The 19,635-nt window shown below is 41.7% G+C and overlaps 2 protein-coding genes across 2 annotated transcripts; both read right to left on the bottom strand.

Annotated features, from left to right (window-relative positions):
- Positions 1–4,419: 4,419 nt before the first annotated feature.
- si:rp71-39b20.4 (potassium voltage-gated channel subfamily V member 2) lies at positions 4,420–6,467 on the bottom strand. Its single transcript, XM_036556067.1, has 2 exons — positions 5,145–6,467; positions 4,420–4,716 (listed from the first exon to the last, which is right to left on the bottom strand). Exons 1-2 carry the CDS (start codon positions 6,465–6,467, stop codon positions 4,420–4,422), a joined length of 1,620 nt encoding a protein of 539 aa, XP_036411960.1.
- Positions 6,468–12,784: 6,317 nt separating this feature from the next.
- Positions 12,785–19,214, bottom strand: angptl4 (angiopoietin-like 4). Its single transcript, XM_036556102.1, has 7 exons — positions 18,610–19,214; positions 17,558–17,668; positions 17,331–17,409; positions 15,090–15,203; positions 14,655–14,750; positions 14,024–14,302; positions 12,785–13,940 (listed from the first exon to the last, which is right to left on the bottom strand). The coding sequence occupies exons 1-7, from the start codon at positions 19,102–19,104 to the stop codon at positions 13,759–13,761; spliced, it is 1,356 nt and encodes a 451-aa protein (XP_036411995.1). The 5' UTR covers positions 19,105–19,214; the 3' UTR covers positions 12,785–13,758.
- Between the last annotated feature and the right edge of the window lie 421 nt (positions 19,215–19,635).

The raw sequence follows: 19,635 nt of genomic DNA, 5'->3' as shown, positions 1-19,635 counted from the left end.
GGGTTCAGTTCTTGGACCACATGCTGCCTCTTGGCCAAATACTACAGGACAATGAGAGATCCTACCACAGCTATGGAGATGATAGATCTACTTGGCTCTCTCCCCAAACAAAGGTGCTGTTACTGCTCTATAAATGTCTTATTGGTCAGGAGCAGCGTATTTATCTGATCTGCTGCAGCGATATGAGCCGAGCAGAACTCTCAGATCATTAGGAACTGGTCAGTCAGTCCTGCTGAAGGTGAAGACTAAACATGGAGAAGCAGCATTTAGATACTATGCTGCTCTTAAATGGACCCAGTGGACAGAGAGCATTAGAAGAGCCCCAACACTGGACAGAGCAGAGCAGAGCAGCTTTCAGCTCAGTTTAAACACTGTTAGCTCTACTGCTCTTCTCTCCTCTAACACCGCTCTATTATCATCATTTCAGCTTCAATTTTAATTTGATTTTTAATTGTCCTAATTTAATTGTAATTTGATTTTTAATGTAATGATTTTTCTCTTTTAGGTTTTGTTGTTTAAATCATACTTTAATATTCTCCATCATATTCCATTACATTTTTCTTTTCTCCTTTACTTTGTAAACAACTCTGTATTTTCTGACTCTGTGTTTTCTCATTTGTAAAACACTGTGAATGACTGCAGTGAATGGAAGGTGCTGTATAAATGAACCTGCCCTAGTGTGTGAGTATATATTGTGTGTGTGTGTGTGTCTTTGCATAGTGTGTATGTATGTGTGTGTATAGTGTGTTGGTATGATGTGTGTGTGTAGTGCATGTGCATAGTGTGTTTGTTTAGTGTATGTGTAGTGAGTATGGTGTGTGTGTAGAGTGTGTGTGCATGATGTGTATATGGTGTGTGTGTAGAGTGTGTGTGTATGATGTGTATAGTGAGTGCATGTATTGTGTGTTGGTATAGTGTGTAATGTGTGTATGGTGTGTGCATATAATGTGTGTGTATGTTGTGTGCATAGTGTATGTATATAATGTGTGTGTATAGTGTGTGTATATTGTGTGCATGTATTGTTTGGGTGTGTTTAGTGTGTTGGTATAGTGTGTGTGTACAGTGTGTGTATAGTGTGTGTATAGTGTGTGTATATTGTGTGCATGTATTGTTTGTGTGTGTACAGTGTGTGTATTGTGTGTTTATTGTGTGTGTATAGTGTGTGCATGTATTGTTTGTGTGTGTACAGTGTGTGTATTGTGTGTGTATAGTGTGTGTATAGTGTTTGCATGTATTGTTTGTGTGTGTAGTGTGTGTATATAGTGTGTGTATAGTGTGTGCATGTATTGTTTGTGTGTGTACAGTGTGTGTATTGTGTGTGTATAGTGTGTGCATGTATTGTTTGTGTGTGTTTAGTGTGTGTACAGTGTGTGTATTGTGTGTGTGTATTGTGTGTGTACAGTGTGTGTATTGTGTGTGTGTGTATTGTGTGTGTATAGTGTGTGTATAGTGTGTGCATGTATTGTTTGTGTGTGTTTAGTGTGTTGGTATAGTGTGTGTGGTGTGTGTATGGTGTGTGAGTGCTCAGGGAAACCTGTGCACATCCTGTCACAGTTGCATGGTGTGATGGTGGTCTGTGTGACCTTTGGGGGGGGAGGGGGTGGGGCAGTGCCCTTTAATGTCCCAGCAGGTGAGGTCAATGTGTGTTGGCAGCTGAACTCTTTAACATCTTCCTGTTTTGTGTCTCAGAGCTTCTCCGTGGTGAGCTGGATCACTCCGGACTTCAGGCTACGTGGAACCCTTTTAAGTATCCGGAGACTCCAGCCAAGGTCTCAGCAGCGCAGGTCCTTGATCTGCAGGACGCTGATGACTGTGTTTGTGGCTCACATCCCAGAAGACCTGCAACCATCCTGACCACAGCGGTGAAGGCCTTCAGCACACTGGGGCCATCAATCAACGCCACCAGGACTGAGGTATTCCGCCAGTGGAGGTCCAGTCTAGTCAACTACTCACCATAGAACATCAACTACTCACCATAGAACATCAGCTACTCACCATAGAACATCAGCTACTCATCATAGAACATCAGCTACTCACCATAGAACATCAGCTACTCATCATAGAACATCAGCTACTCACCATAGAACATCAGCTACTCACCATAGAACGTCAGCTACTCACCATAGAACATCAGCTACTCATCATAGAACATCGGCTACTCACCATAGAACTTCAGCTACCCCAGCTCACCATAGATGTGTGTGTGTTTGGTGTGTTTCGTGTCTGTGTAGTGTATGTGGTGTGTGTGTGTGTGTGTGTGTTTACTGTGTGTGTAGCATGTGTGGTTTGTGTGTGTATAGTGTGTATATAGCATGTGTGTGTGTGTGTGCGTGTGCGTGTGTTTTGTGTGTGTGTGTGTGTTGTAAACTGTGTTTGTGGCTCATTATCTACTCACCATAGAACCTCAACTACTCACCATAGAACATCAGCTACTCACCGTAGAACATCAGCTACTCACCATAGAACATCACTTACTCACCATAGAACATCAACTGCACACCATAGAACATCATTTACTCACCATAGAACTTCAGCTACTCACCATAGAACATCATCTACTCATCATAGAACATTATCTACTCACCATAGAACATCAACCACTCACCATAGAACATTATCTACTCACCATAGAACCTCAACTACTCACCATAGAACATCAGCTACTCACCGTAGAACATCAGCTACCTGAGCTCACCATAGATGTGTAGTGTATGTGGTGTGTGTATAGTGTGTATATAGCATGTGTGTGTGTGTGTGTGTGTGTGTGTGAGTGTAAGTGTGTGTGTGTGTAGTGTGTGTGTGAGTGTGTGTGTGTGAGTGTAAGTGTGTGTGTGTGTAGTGTGTAGTGTGTGTGTGTGTGTGTGTGAGTGTTAGTGTGTGTGTGTGTGTGTGTGTGAGTGTAAGTGTGTGTGTGTGTAGTGTGTGTGTGAGTGTGTGTGAGTGTAAGTGTGTGTGTGTGTGCGTGTGTGTGTGTGTGTGTGAGTGTAAGTGTGTGTGTGTGTAGTGTGTAGTGTGTGTGTGAGTGTGTGTGTGTGTGTGAGTGTGTGTGTGTGAGTGTGTGTGTGTGTGTAGTGTGTAGTGTGTGTGTGAGTGTGTGTGTGTGTGAGTGTGTGTGTGTGTGTAGTGTGTAGTGTGTGTGTGAGTGTGTGTGTGTGTGAGTGTGTGTGTGTGTGTAGTGTGTAGTGTGTGTGTGAGTGTGTGTGTGTGAGTGTGGGTGTGTGAGTGTGTGTGTGTGTGAGTGTAAGTGTGTGTGTGTGTAGTGTGTAGTGTGTGTGTGAGTGTGTGTCTGTGTGTGTGTGTGTGAGTGTAAGTGTGTGTGTGTGTGTAGTGTGTAGTGTGTGTGTGAGTGTGTGTGTGTGTGAGTGTGTGTGTGTGAGTGTAAGTGTGTGTGTGTGTAGTGTGTAGTGTGTGTGTGAGTGTGTGTGTGTGTGAGTGTAAGTGTGTGTGTGTGTAGTGTGTAGTGTGTGTGAGTGTGTGTGTGTGTGAGTGTGTGTGTGTGTGAGTGTGTGTGTGTGAGTGTAAGTGTGTGTGTGTGTAGTGTGTGTGTGAGTGTGTGTGTGTGAGTGTAAGTGTGTGTGTGTGTAGTGTGTAGTGTGTGTGTGAGTGTGTGTGTGTGTGAGTGTAAGTGTGTGTGTGTGTAGTGTGTAGTGTGTGTGTGAGTGTGTGTGTGTGTGAGTGTGTGTGTGTCTGTGTGTGTGTGTGTGAGTGTAAGTGTGTGTGTGTGTAGTGTGTAGTGTGTGTGTGAGTGTGTGTGTGTGTGAGTGTGTGTGTGTGAGTGTAAGTGTGTGTGTGTGTAGTGTGTAGTGTGTGTGTGAGTGTGTGTGTGTGTGAGTGTGGGTGTGTGTTGAAAACATCCAGTTTAAGTTCAGGTAATCGTCTAATTTATAATTTATAATGAACAGTTTTCATATTAAGTGCTAAAATCTCCACAGCTTTTCTCTTCTGATTTAAATGACAGGATAGATAATATGATCACTTATAACCTGAAAATATTAGTTAAAATAAAATCAGTAATGCTCCCTCTGAAGAACTCAAAGTCTGACAATAAAGTTTTTTATTTAATCTTTTTCATAATTTACTGAATGTTTTACAGCAGTTGATCTCGAGTGACTCCTCACAGCTATAAACAGAAGCATCAGGACAGTTAGCCGCCCTGCTAATCTGCGCTATTTGAAGGCTGACTTAAAGCTGATTGCTTAACTTCCTTTATCCTTTATCTGCACCTTCAGCGCTCCGTTAACGTCTCACAGGCTCCAAATGTTAAACGGGCTGTGAGTGAAAAGAGTGTCCAGATAAAGTCCGTCTGTCTGTCCGTCTCAGTTCTATCTAAATCACACTGAGCTGGACTGATCAAAGCATTCTTTCATTAACTGGTTGTTCATGTATTAATTTCAGGCGTTTCATCCTCAGCTTGGACGTTCAGCGGTGATTTTGTGGGTTTTGGTGAATTTCCTCGGTGGGCTCTTCGTCGGGGGGTTCAAAGCATGTCTCAAATTTTCTCCTTAGACGTTTCCTGAGCTGCAGACTGCGCTGCACTTTGGTGTTTGTGTACTCCTGAGCTTTCAGCTTGGCGTAGTAGTCAGAGAATTTGTTGAAGAGGATTGAGATCGGCATCCCGTTCAGAATAATTCCAAACGAAATGCAGCCGAACGCTACCACTCGCCCGGAATACGAGATGGGCACCACGTCTCCATAACCCACAGTGGAGATGCTCACCTGCGGAAAACAAGGAATTAGAGCCTAGAGCCTGTTGGTTGTGCCCACTTTATGATTAAACATTTCCTAACATTTTAACCCAAATGATTTCAGACAAGTTATTAAAGAGATTATAGTAGATTAAACACAGCTGTTAGAGAATAAACACTAATATGCAAAACTAGTGGGGACAAAAAGAGCCACAAAAATCAATAAATACCCAGCTGAAAATTGAAAACTGTACACAAACAGTAGAGTAAATTAAAAAAAAATAAATAAATAAAATAAATAAATAAATAAATAAATAAACAAGTGGAGCAGGCAGTGAAATGAAAACATAATGATGTGATACTTAAATGAGCCTGAAGGACCGTGTGTGTGTGTGTGTGTGTGTGTGTGTGTGCATGTGTGTGTGTGCATGTGTGTGTGTGTGTGTGGTTTACACTCACTGCAGCCCACCACCAGGTGTCAGGAATGCTGCTGAACGGCGATCCCTCCACGTCCTGCTCAACGGAGTACATCAGAGCGGAGAAGGTGAAGATGCCCATGATGATGAAGAGGAATAAACAGCAGACCTGCTCGAAGCACTGACGCAGCGTGAAGCCGAACGCTCGCATTCCCGTGGAGTGTCTTGCTAATTTAAGAATGCGAAAAATTCTCATCAGTTTGACCACTTTTAGCACTTTGCTGACCTTGCTCACTCTCGCCATCGCCTTGAGGTCGTCCTGAACGTTGAGGTCTTCCTGGTCAGCGAAAGTCTCAAACATCAGCTGTATGAAATAAGGCATGACCGCCACCAAGTCTACGAAGTTCAGGGCGCTTTTCAGGAAATGCTTTACGTCACAAGTGGTCAGCAGACGAAGGAAATATTCAAAAGTGAAGAAGAGTATCGAGACGATCTCTATGTACTCCATGTACGTCCTTCCGTACATTTTATAATTTTTCAGTTCACCCACTGTGTTCAGAGTCATGGCCACAATGGAGATGAGGACGAAGAGGCTGGAAAAAACAGCGAAAGCTTTGGCAGCCACTGAGGAATACGGGTTTTCCATCAGATCCCAGAGGGTCTTCCGAAATCCGCCCAAAAACATGGTCTTGAAGCCCTCTTCGTTGTGAATGGGCTCAATTTCAGCCATGAGTTCCCTGTTGACCTTCAGCTGGTCTCGAATTTCGTCGGCTTTTTCCTCGTAGAGAATTCGGCAGCAGCGAGGCGTGTCCCGCAAGTGTAAACCCCAAAACTTCATCTCCTCTTCAAAGTTGATGGGGCACAGGCTCTCCATGACCCAGAGCACATTGCTGTAGTAAAAGTGGAAGATGTAGTGGAAAAACGTAGGATCTCGATCAAAGAAAAACTCGTTAGTGATGACGCAGTAATCGTCGCAGAGCGTTAGCTGTTTGACGGGATCTGTGCAGAGGGCTAAAGAGCCTATTCTGGATTTGGGATATTTGATAGCCAGATGTTTGGGAAGATTGAAGACTTTTCCGCCTACGTTCAGGTTTATCATACTGGAGTGTCTGTGTGGAACCCTCTGTGCTTCTTTGTCGTTACCTTTCTTCTCTTTATTTTTAATTTTGGAGTCGTCTGCTTTGGGTGCTGGACTGTCCAGGTTGTCCATCGATGTCCAAGGTTTAACCAAGCTGTCCTGTGAGAAAGGAAATGCACTGTCCTTTTCATCTATGCTCTGTGAGAAGCTGTCGTTGAGTTTCAGACTGGCGAAAAGGCTCGAGCGCCTCTTTTTCAGCTTTTTTAATTGTCTCCTCGGTTGGTTCATTATTGCACTTCCACAGTGAGAAGGTGGAAGTGGCTTAAAATGTCCATCCACTAATTCCCGCTAATCAGAAAAAAGCTCTCCGAGTCTGAAAGTGCTCCTGTAAAATTTGTCCCATGTTCAATTCGAGCGGAAAATTAGATTATAGCCAAAAGAAAAGAAGCAGATTTGAGGCTCCCAGTTAGAGAACATCAGCAGTCGTTCCACAGGAGATAAAGCAAAAGTGACTGCATTTGGTCCAGAGAGCAGATCAGAGGCATGATGGAGGATTTAACCCCCCACCCCCCCACTGTCTAATCTCATTGCTGTTCTTTCTGACCTCAGTTAAAAATACAGCACCGGGATTAGTGCTGTGCTTTAAGGGCTGAGGAAGGAATGCTGGAGGAGAACCTGAAGTTACAGGCTTGGCACAAAGTTCCTCACAGCTTAAAACAGTTTCCACAAAACAACAGCGCCACCTTTAGTCTGAAAATACAAACAAAATGCACCACTTTAAATTTACATGCAAACAAATTATAAAAATGAAAAAAAAACAACTTAAAGATGTGTTTCACTGCATTTATTACTTATTTACATAGACAATTACTAATTAAATAAACAAATACATCATATCCATCTTCACTGAAACACCATCTGGAGAACGGTGGGTTCTGAGCAGGTGGAGGCGATGATAGTGTGGAACGAACAAATGGCGTCAAGAAACGTTCATCAGAACGTTCACAGTGACACTGTTAGCATTTCACGCGTGTTGTAACATTCCCGATGTTGTGATTTTGGAGGTGTGTGAACTCAGGGTCTTGGGGTCGTTACCATAGAGACAGAAGTCTTTCCTTCTGATCAACTGAAAAGCAGAATTAATTTTAATTATGTTTCATTAATTGTGCTGTATTCCACTCTCACAGCATGTCAGCACAGACGGACTCTAGATGTCATGATTGTAAGTGATGTAAATTGATGATTGATGTCATAAATTTTGATCATCGTTCAGTTACTCTTTCTGTGGTTTTCTGCTCTTTAATGGTTTCACACCTGATAAATCTGCACAATCAAATCTTAAATGACATATTTACCCATATAAAAAAAACATATCACAAACAATGTATTTCACATAAACAAGATATCAGATCATAACTGCATTTTCACAGAGTATCAATACCCACAACACTCACTTCTGTCTTGATAAAGGATCATCTGATCAGATTTAAAATGAAGATACTGGAACACAAACTCATTTCTAAAGGTATCAGACAGTGAAGAGCATCAGACAGGATTTTGGCTAGTTGGATTGCAGTGCATTTGAAATATAATTTAATTTTATAAGAATATATGTCTATATATTTTTCCATATGGGTATAAATCTAAAAACAGCAAACATTAACCTAAACACACGAACATGAATCTAAAAAAGTGAATATGAACAGTGAGTATGAATTTAATATTCACTGTATTTAGATTCATATTCACTGTGTTTGGTCTGAGTTCTGGTGTAAACTGCTGAGTTTTAAAGTTTTGTTTGTAAAGACTCTGAAAATACAGCGCAGAACCGCAGTTACTCAGGCTCCGTTCTGATGCAGGTGAAGCTCATAGCTGCTGTATTTTCTTTGTTTCTGTTTTTCTTGCTCTGAAAATATAAATCGAAGTCAGGAACCTTCTGCCAGAACAGCCAATGAGCTCAGTATAAACATGGTTAAGTGTCTATATTGTTACTAATTTTTGCAGTTAAAAAAAGTAGCAGTACCGCCGCAGCCCACTGGGGGGCCGCAGCCCACAGGCTGAAAAAAAATGCTGTACCTGTTTAAATAAGATCTGCTGGTTGAGGATCTAATTGATCTTTCCAGGATGATTTAACTGAGCATTATTTGTTTGTTGATGTTTATTTGTTCCAAAATTCAAACATCCCCCAAGAGCCAATCAGAATGTCACTGTTACTGTGTTTTTATTTGATAATAAACACTGATGTAGTCATTTGACTTTAGGTGGTGATTCTGAAGTTTTAGAGAAAAAAAAGTAACAGAGAATAAACTGCTGTCAGCCTCAATGACAAGTAATTAATAATGTTTTAGGAAATACTATTTACATAATGTTACATTAATATAACATTACAAAACAATATTATGTATTAAAATATGTAATGTATAATGAATGATATATGCAAACAATGAATGTGCAGACATGGAATGCAGCTACACGAAGATTTGCAGTCTGGATATTACATGTTTCACAGAGCTTGTTAAGGTAGAAATGATCTCTTGCAGCTGATTCTTGTTCTCCTCCTGCTCATTTTACTGTGCTTGATTGCAGCTTTCAGAACTGCTGACTGTGTCATTCTTTGCATGCAGGACACAGAGATTTCAGCCACTGTACAAAACAGGGTCATGCATAAGGAATGTATATTTTGGGTGGACATTCAGCACCTTTTAGTGCTATTACTTTAGGTGTACCCCAGGGTCAGTATTGGGCCCTGTTCTGTTTCTTGTTTATATGTTTCCTATGGGTCATTTTTTTTCACAAACATGAGATCTTTACATCTTTTTGCTGACAAAACTGATTTGTAATGCAGATTCACAGCTTTATCTCTGGCTGCCTGCAGGACACACAAGACTGGACGTCTAGAAAGTTCTAAACACTGAACAGCATGAAATGCGAGGTGATTCATGTTGACACGACACAATATTAATGTAAAATCTCATGGGATATCGCGGCCGTTATGCGAAATAAAATCTGAGTAAAGTGGACTGTCCACTACTGAGTCCTGTATTACTCGTATTTCTAAAACCTCTTTCTGCCACGTATGAAATCTCGGCTGATTCTGCTGGTCAGATTACTGTAATTCCAGTTTGGCTGGACAGTGTTCAGAGTGTTCAGAGATTACAGTGTGTTCAGAACCGAGACCTGTAATTTATCACTCAGAGTCTCGCAGCAGCTACTCACTTTAAAATCTTACTGTAGGTTAATAAGTGTTTAGTGTGTAAATGTTTAGTGTTTAAGCTCCAGGATCTCCTTCTTCCTCAGATTCACGCTACAGTTCCAGGTCTGGGTCTAACCTGCTGGAGGTTCCATGCATGTTCTATTTTGTGTTCTGTGGGTTTCTGTGCTTTTTTAGGAAGATTTCTCTTTTATGGACATGTGTTTATTATTTAACTCGTTATTTTTTGTAGTATTTTATTTGTATTTTGTTTAATTTTACTATTTTATTTTTTTTATTCATGTTTTCTAATTAAGTATGTTTAATGTTTGTTGTATAATCTTTATTTTATTTTCTGATGCATCTTGAGATGATGTTACCATGAAAGAGTGCTACATAACTATAATGTATTACTTTTATTATTATTATTATTATTATTATTATTATTATTATTATTGGTAGTAGTAGTAATAGTAGCAGTAGTGTTAGTATTAATGTTACTTTTCAGCTGTTATAAGTAACTAATTAGAATTTCTGTCATTTTTAGCCATCTAATATTTGTGTGTTTTACAGTTTAATTCCAAACCTTTTATGTTGTTACAACCTCGACGTAAGAGGTGTAAAACCAAAGAGTCAACACAGTAAAGTTACAAATCAGAAAAGATTTTTTTAAAGAAAAGGGGAATTTTACACTGAAAGCTGGAGGCTCTGCTGCTGGGGGGTGAGGGGGTTGGGGGTTGAGCTCTCAAACAGGGGGTCCAGTTTTCCAGGTTCCCAGAAGGTTCCAGCAATCAGCAGGCGAGAGTCATGATGACCACTACTGAACAAAATAATAAAAAAAAGACACAAAGCAAAACTCTAGCAATGTAATTGCAATAAGTTGGTTGTACACAAGGGGGCGCTTTGACCCTGTAAAAGTATGTTGCCCTCACTAAAGCAACTCTAGCAAAAAATAATTTTCATTTTACAATCAGTTTAAAGTAAAGTAACTTGCAATTGTTTACAGATAAAATGTATATTTGTGGATGCAAAATAAAAATATGTTGTTTCATTTCATTCTTTTACTTTAAACACAGATTCTTTTTATAATTTTAGACATTCATTTCACAGTTATACATCATAATTTCAGATTTAAAGTGATCAATTTAATAGAATCCAGCAGCGTGTCTGTGAGACGACCACTGATGTTACACAAATGACTTGCCTTTGTTTATTTATTTATGTATTTATTTATTTAATTTGCATCAAACAGAATGTGTCATGCAGTGCTGTGATAAGGTGAGTGATAATATAAACATCTAACTGACGCATCAAACTGTTCCCATGAAGTTGGAAGTGTACAATTGTCCAGAATGTCTTGTTCTGCTGAAGCACACACACACACACACACACACACACACACACACACACACACACACACACACACACATCGCACTCTCAACACATCACACACACATCAAATACAACAAATGACACACATACATCACACATCACACACATTACATACACAACACACACATCCTGCACACCAAATATCACACATTACACATCACACTCATCACATATCACACACATCAAAAATCACATTACACAATACACACAACAGTCACACACATTCGCATCAATCACACACACACACCACACTCTCCACACACACAGATCTTGTGTGTTGGTTGTTCATAATTTATTTCTCAGACTAGGTTAAACAGAGATCAGAGAGATCTGAGTGAGGAGGGCGGTGAGGTAGACGCTAGGCGAGTAATCAGATTTCCTGAAGGTGAGAAAGATCGGCTGGACTGGATGCTGATGGACAGTGATGGATGCAGTGTGTGTAAGCTGTGTAAGCCAATCAGGGAAACACACGTGTGTTTGAGTTTGTCTGCCAGAACTTTGTCTTCAACTTGAAAGACACAGAAGATTTTAATCTACAAACTCAGAGCAGCTCTGAGAGACTCAGTAACGAGTCCAGACCAGAACTCTCACTAACGAGTCCAGACCAGAACTCTCACTAACGAGTCCAGAACAGAACTCTCACTAACGAGTCCAGACCAGAATTCTCACTAACGAGTCCAGAACAGAACTCTCACTAACGAGTCCAGACCAGAACTCTCACTAACGAGTCCAGAACAGAACTCTCACTAACGAGTCCAGACCAGAACTCTCACTAACGAGTCCAGAACAGAACTCTCACTAACGAGTCCAGACCAGAATTCTCACTAACGAGTCCAGACCAGAATTCTCACTAACGAGTCCAGAACAGAACTCTCACTAACGAGTCCAGAACAGAACTCTCACTAACGAGTCCAGACCAGAACTCTCACTAACGAGTCCAAACCGAACTCTCACTAACGAGTCCAGAACAGAACTCTCACTAACGAGTCCAGACCAGAACTCTCACTAACGAGTCCAGACCAGAACTCTCACTAACGAGTCCAGACCAGAATTCTCACTAACGAGTCCAGACCAGAACTCTCACTAACGAGTCCAGAACAGAACTCTCACTAACGAGTCCAAACCAAACTCTCACTAACGAGTCCAGACCAGAACTCTCACTAACGAGTCCAAACCGAACTCTCACTAACGAGTCCAGAACAGAACTCTCACTAACGAGTCCAGAACAGAACTCTCACTGACGAGTCCAGACCAGAACTCTCACTAACGAGTCCAAACCGAACTCTCACTAACGAGTCCAGAACAGAACTCTCACTAACAAGTCCAGAACAGAACTCTCACTAACGAGTCCAGACCAGAATTCTCACTAACGAGTCCAGAACAGAACTCTCACTAATGAGTCCAAACCAGAACTCTCACTAACGAGTCCAGACCAGAACTCTCACTAACGAGTCCAGACCAGAATTCTCACTAACGAGTCCAGAACAGAACTCTCACTAACGAGTCCAAACCAGAACTCTCACTAACGAGTCCAGACCAGAACTCTCACTAACGAGTAAATTGTGTGGCCTCTCATTTCAACTCTTAAGAATTGCAAATCTCAGTTTAGTTTCTTTGATCTCTCTGTCTAGGTCTCTTTCTGTCTATCTGCCTCTCTGTTTGTCTGTCTGCCTGTCTATCTCTCTGTGTGATAAATACATGTGTAAGTTTATTCGTCTTTATTATAAGTGAAAAGTGAATAAAGGAAAAGCGACTGTTTCTCTAAAATCTGATACTCAGCGCTGAGGAAATGATGACACTGATGTATCTATGAAGACGTTTTTATGAAACTATTGAAACTATTTTCCCTCTTTGGCTTTGAGGCATGTGCAGGTTCAGGCACAGACAGAGAGGATGGCATGATCTTAACTATAATAATAAATCTTAGGAACTCCCAGCTGTTCATTTATATTAAATATGCACTGCTGATGTTTCATGAATCAAGAATTCTTTTGGCAAACAGCACATTCAGAGACACAAAAAGAAGAATTTTAAAAAATATACTTTATTGGTCTATTTTAAGACCAAATATAAAAATGATAACAAAATGATTTATCTCTGAAACATAAATTATAATCAGAAGAAAGCAAAACTGTACAATAACTTGTGACATAAAGAAGCATAATTAGAGCACGGCCATTTAAGGCCAAGAACACAGCTGCAATACAAAGATGAATATTATCTCTACACATGAACAACAACAACAACAAAACAACCACCATTTCAGAATTTGAAAGAAAAATGGAAACAGCTGTAAAACATTAAGTCCAGTCAATGTGACTGAGAAATGTCTCTCCACAGGAATTAAAACCATCTGGTCTCTGATAAACTTGTATTCTAGTGAAGATCTGCTTATATTACATACTTTTACATCAAGACTGCAACAGGGATTCTATATTTAAAATATCTGTAATTAATACTGTGAGTGTTTTTGTGGATGATGCCTTTAAATCATGCCGTTTGCAGTGAACTCTACTGGCTCAGTCTGTTTGGTCCATTGTTCAGAGATGAGAATTTTGTAAACAATCTTGTTTACCGCTGTCGTTTGCCAGACCCATGAAAGCGTGGCTTGGGTTAGATCTCCTTTCAGAGACGCACTTTAGAAAACTCCTCCCTACAGATCTGTTCAGACACGCAGCTGATCCAGACGCTGCCCTGCACCCATAAAACACGTCTGGACCTGCTGGACTTCAGGCTCAGTGAGGCTGAATAAACGAGTGCAGGCCAGTTTTCACAAAGCCCAGGATTAGATTGAGTTCAGGTGTTGAGACTTCTCAGAGCTTCGGTCATATTCAGACCTTAGTGTTCTAACAGACACATTAGAGACCTGGAAGACAGTCATTACAGATCGTGAGAAGCCTTTAAGCACCAATGCATTCTTTTGGCAAGACAGGTGGCGTGAAGTGGACACCAGAAGCGCCTCGACAGGTCTGAGGCACAAAAAATCAATGTTTCTTATCACTTGTTCTCAATTTCGGCAGGCGCGATCATCATGGCGGTGGATTTGAGCGGATAGTAGCGGCCACGCCAGGTTTTCCAGAAGACTCCCTGTTTCCTCTGGTGCCGCTGTTTCGGCGGAGCGGTGATAAAGTATCTGCCATTCAGGTTGGATCGCCCACAGTTGCTGAACCACCAGCCGCCTGTAGAAGAACAAAAAATGCTGTAGTTGATGCACAAACAAAAATTCATAAATAAAAAATAAAGTAATTAAATAAAGGCTTACCAGAGAGATGTTTGGCACAGTTAAGGTCATTCTTCTGGTCATTATCTTTGTCCCGGGTGGAGAAGGCCAGACCGGAGGACTCTGAGGACAAGGCACTTTCCAGGTGTCCAGCAGAGGGTGCCAGGATGCGCAGGGAATAGCCACTTTCCTCTCCGTTCAAACGGAAACGGTACTTGACGGTCTGGTGGTCATCTCTCCAGTCGGACATTTGGATCTTGAGGAAGTAGTCTTTGTCTTTGGTCACATGGTAGATTTTTTCCAGGCCGAGCCAGAACTCACCTGTGGAGAAAAGTCAGAGAGGTGAAGGTTAAACTCAGTGTTTCCTTTCCAAACACCTTCAGCTGGTCAGTCCCGATGATCTGATTCAATCCCAGAAGATTAAGTCACTCAGAGTGAAGAAATCCTGAAAGTCCATTAGTGAGCAGGACTTTAACCCAGCGTGTCCAGCCAAACCTGTCCAGTCAGGAGTGACATGATCCTCTAATCTTAATCTGACGTTCACAATCCTCATTAGGAGTTAATCGTTTCCCATGATTCACAGCGCACTCACGCTGCATGCTAAACGTGGAGTGTGAGTCTGAGTCACATGCAGAGTTCATTTATTAGTTCAGAACTGAATGTGAGCTCTTACCGTCGAGGCTTCCAAAGCCACTCTGATACGCGTCCCACAGCTGGTCGAAATCTACTGACCCGTCCTGCCGTCTCTGAATGACTGTCCACCCACCCTCTGTTTTCAACAGAGAACACACAGAGTAGATATGAAAACATGTTCAAACTGAATAAGTGTGTAAAATATACATTTTAAACCATGTAAAATGAGAGTAAATCTAACATTACAGTACAAATCTTATTCATGTGTGCGTTTATGAAGGTTCCAGGATAATTATATAGATTTGATGATCATTTCATTTTGAATGAGTCACTCACTTTATTGGTTTTCAATAAACAATAATCATGTTGTAATTACAGATTGTGATCATCATTTGTGGTTTATTTCTTGTTAATTGTTGCTGGTTGTCTGTTAACCTGGTGACTGATCTATCAGATTTTAATGCTCTGTTTGTACCTGATGTCATTTCACAGGACACCTCGAAGGGCAGCGAGTCTGCAGGCTGGACGGTGTAAACTCCATTGGCTCGTTCTCCTCTCAGGAACAGATCATGACAGTCAGAGCTCAGTGCTGAAAACACAAGATTGAAGACTCGCTTTAAGGTTAGGGCTCATTTTCCTTTAGAAAACAGACTGTGTGTGTTCTAAATACTCATGTTCATGTTTATGTTTTAACGAAACTGATTCTTATTTGAAGAACCTTAAACTCAACAGAAGCCGAGCTGGAGCTCCAAACTCTAAACTCTAAATAATCTAAAAGCTAAAAAACAAACTGTAAAAACTCTAAACTGTAAGAAGATTAAAACTATAAAAAGTTTAAACTCTAAAAATCTCATCAATCTAAAAAACTACAAACTGTAAAAACTCTAAACTGTAAGAAGGTTAAACTGAAAAAACTCTAAACTGTAAAAAGTTTAAACTGTATAAACTCTAAGCTCTAAACTCCAGCAGGGCTCTTCGTTCCTCACAAACGCCTCCGATTTATTCACATTATTTGAAGTGCTCTATTTATGTTGTTTGTTGTTGTTTATCTTAAAATACAGCTGTTGTATTTTTACTACAGCTGTGTGGGTTCGTGGCTCTGAGTGTGTAAACATGACCTTTCCCCCAGTTCCCAAAACATACACACACACACACACACACAATCAGCTTCAACGGCATTCCACCCTAACCCCCCCAACAACCCCCCGCAACATCCCCCCCATTCCTCAGCAATCCCCCACCCTCATCATGCACCCTTCACGTGCACAGCAGCCAGTCTGTGACATCACAGAGTGTGGACGCTGAGTGGACGCTGAGTGTTCACTGGCTGATCTGAGCTGGTCTGTTTTTGGTTTAGGCTGAAATAAACTACAATGTATAATCTATATGGTATATATAATTTACTACACACCACACACACATATATATATATATATATATATATATATGTAGGAATAAATTATAAAAATCTTTACTAGATATTTTGAGAAATTTATCTGGATTTTCTGCACTTTACACTCCTCCAGACCACTGTGTGTGTGAGAGAGTGTGTGAATGTTTATGTGAGGGTGTGTGTGTGTGTGTGTGTGTGTGTGTGTGTAGGTGTGTGTGTGTGTGTGTGTGAGTGTGTATGGGAATGTGCGAGAGTGTATGTGAGTGTGTAAGGGTGTGTATGAGTGTGTATGAGTGTGTATGAGTGTGAGTGTGTGTGAGTGTAAGTGTGTGTGTGTGTGTGTGTGTGTATGTGTGTGTGTATGTGTGTGTGTGTGAGAGTGTATGTGAGTGTGTAAGGGTGTGTATGAGTGTGTATGAGTGTGTGAGTAGTGTTTGTTCGGGGGTTCGGGGGCGGGGAGACTGGCTGTGACAGATCTGGGGGAAAGGTTACACATTCCTGGAGAAAATTAGTGTTTTTTTCCTTGTGACGGAATAAAACCGGGGTTTCGTCCAAACAGCAGGAAAGTGTGTACAAAGTTCACCATCCCAAACTAAAAATACCCCCCCCACCCGCTCCGAGAGGGGTCTCACTGGCTCTGAGCCAGGAAATCTGATCTGATTCAAGACATCACACACACACACACACACACACACACACCTCACACCCCCCACCCCCAGGCCTTTCTGTGACCCGGCTCAGCATCAGCCGAGACCATTTACCCCTCACCTATCTGGAACCGTTCCACGCTAAGGCTGGCCTTTAGAATGGCTTCTGATGTGATTGTGCTGCAGTTCACATTTAACCTACTTGCAGAAAAACACTCAAATCACCAGCTCAGATTTAAAAACCAGATCCACACATGCTAATGCTAACGCTAACGCTAAGGCTAACCCAGAGCAGCGCTCCTCTGCTGACGATCTGGACTTGTGGACTGAGGAGGAGGTCAGTAATAACGTCTCCTTACAGATGATCATCTTTGTTCTGTTTATCTCTTAACGTTTCAAAAACGAAGAAACATCGATCTAGAAAAATTTCAATCATTTCATATTGACCACGTTCTGGACTTTGATTGTGCTGTTTTTGTGAACTCTCAGGTTTGATGTGTAAAAGTCGACAGAAACGTGTTTGAATCAGCTCCGTCACTCAGAGCTGTTATTATGAACTCTCAGAGACACTCAGACGAGTTAAATCAGATCAGGATGAACAGACGTCAGATCAGAACTGGCTGCACTGCAATTACTGTAATTACTGTATTTGAGTCTGTATGTAAATCAGTCTCACCGACTGGAGAGTCGCGCTGCTCCGCGTTTTCATTCTGCTGAGTTTCGTCCTCTTTCTGGCGCTCGCTTCTCGTTTGAATCTGTGGATAACAAAGAATATAAATACTATTAGTTATGCTCTTATTAGAGTTATTAATATTGTTAATATTATATCTATTATAACAGAAAGAGATCAGATCTGTTTAAAGCGTTATTAATCGGTGTCAGTGTTCGGGGTCGTTTACTCACCTGGCTCTGAAGAGTTCGGAGGCGAATATTTTGTTTGTCCAGTTTGTCCTGCTGTTGTTTGATTCGCTCCACGAGCTCATCGATTCGCTGATTTTGTGCCTCAAGCATCCACTGAAACACAGACACACACTCGCTGATCAACGCTGACCATTTCATTTATTCAGAAAGATTTTTATACCAGCAGATCTTCTCTGAGTGACCGCAGCAGAGGTCATCAATGTTGAAATCAGTTCTCCTCAATCAAATAGTTGAACTTGTTTCTGGGTTCTGGTTTTTGGTTCTGTTTAGCGGTTCTGCTCTGTCAGATGTGAACAAGCTTCTAGACCGTGTAGACTAGCTTTTCTGTAAAACTGAAATGCTGCAGCTGCTTCTCGCTGACTCTGGATCAGTGAAACGTTCTGAACTCTGATCAGATCAGAGTCGTGCGGTCAGACCTGACAATTAAGAGCTTTTAAATGAAGCTTTCAAATAGTTTTCTAACTATGAAAAGAACTGAAAGGCTAAAAATCTCCACTCTAATAATACTGATCTGATGATCACCGTCGTGCGGACTGTGTGGTCGAGGGCTGAACTTCGCTCGGGGCGCATTTCTGTTCTGTTATATAACTTTTACAAGCGAAAACAGATTTTTTGTGTTGGACAGAAAAACATTCAGTTCAGTTTCTGTTTAAGAAAAACAAAAAACTCCACTTTGAAATACCATTAAAATTTTATAAGTCATTAAATATCAGTAAATAAATCTGTTAAGCTAATTTTGGAGCATCAGCGTGTCCGTGCACAGTGGACGGTGATGTACTGTTCTTTTGTCTGGCCGAGCTCAACTCATCTGCTGCACGTACAGCACGACACACAGTTCCACACACAGTCATTACTGTTATTACACTTATTATTACTGTTCAGTTATCATTTACTTATCTATAAAATATGCCCTGCAGTGGAAACTCTGACATTAAACATTAACCAGAAGCTCTAACTGAAGATTGCCTTAGTTTAATGACTTTTACATAAAAAAATCTCACGGTCAGTAAATTTCTCAGAAGTTCTGAAAGTACCTGAATGATTCGAGCGTCGCTGTGGTTTCCGCCGGCCATGTTCAGACCTTCTCCCTGCATCATACCGTCCACTTTCTCCTCCAGCTTATTCATCTTCTCATGGACCTTCTGCCTGTCCCTCAGCAGCTCCTCAGCCTTCTCCTGCAGGTCAGAGGAGATGTTCAGGATCTGACCCTCACGTTCCTCCAGGCTTTGAGCCTTCGCCTTCAGGAACTCGCTGTCCTCCTGCAGACGCTGGCTCAGTCTGCTCAGCTCGGTCACCGAGCTGTTGAAGACCTTCAGCTTTACGGAGATGTCCCTCATCTGGCCTTTCGTCTTGTCCACATGTTCCTTCAGCCCCTGACCAAGCTGCAGGAGACCGTGGGCCAGAACGTTCACGTCGTCCCAGGCGGCGTACTGGACCCTCTTCTCCTTCCTCTCTGATTTCCTCTCGTAGGGGAAGCTCATCACTGAGCAGATGAAGATAAAAACAAACAGCAAATTCAGAAGCTTCATCTTGATCTGTCTGTCTGCTCCGTCTGTCCTCCTGTCCGTCTGTCTGTCCGTCTGTCTGTCCTCAGACAGTGAAGATTGCCGTGTGTCCAGCAGTACTGACCCAGGCTCAGGCTCATACGGTATTTATACTCTGTCTGAGCTCCATTCGGACGTTCTGATTGGTCGGCCGGTTCCCACTCAGGTTTCTTCTTCCTCTCTGGTTTTAACTCTTTCTGCTGAGGATGATGTAAGAGAGTCGCTATTTACATGAATTAAAGCTGAAGATTTTATATTGTTAACGCTGAATGACGACGTTCTGTAAGAGTTAAACTAAAAGCTTCAGGAACTCAGAGCAGATCTACAGCGGCCGGACTTCAGCTCTCACTGCCTGGAAAGCCTTTGTTCACTCAGACGAGGAAAACGTGCCGGAGCTGTTGGGAGGGGAGGGGGAGAGGGGGGTGGTGGGAGAGGGGGGGTGGACAGTGTGAGAATTAGGGGAAAGGTCACTTTCAGAGAACACCAGCGTCCAGCTGAGTGACCACTCTGAGCTGG

The sequence above is a fragment of the Colossoma macropomum genome, unplaced genomic scaffold (genome assembly GCF_904425465.1).
Source record: "Colossoma macropomum unplaced genomic scaffold, Colossoma_macropomum, whole genome shotgun sequence".
Lineage (NCBI taxonomy): Eukaryota > Metazoa > Chordata > Actinopteri > Characiformes > Serrasalmidae > Colossoma > Colossoma macropomum.
This window is presented reverse-complemented; position numbering and strand designations above follow the sequence as displayed.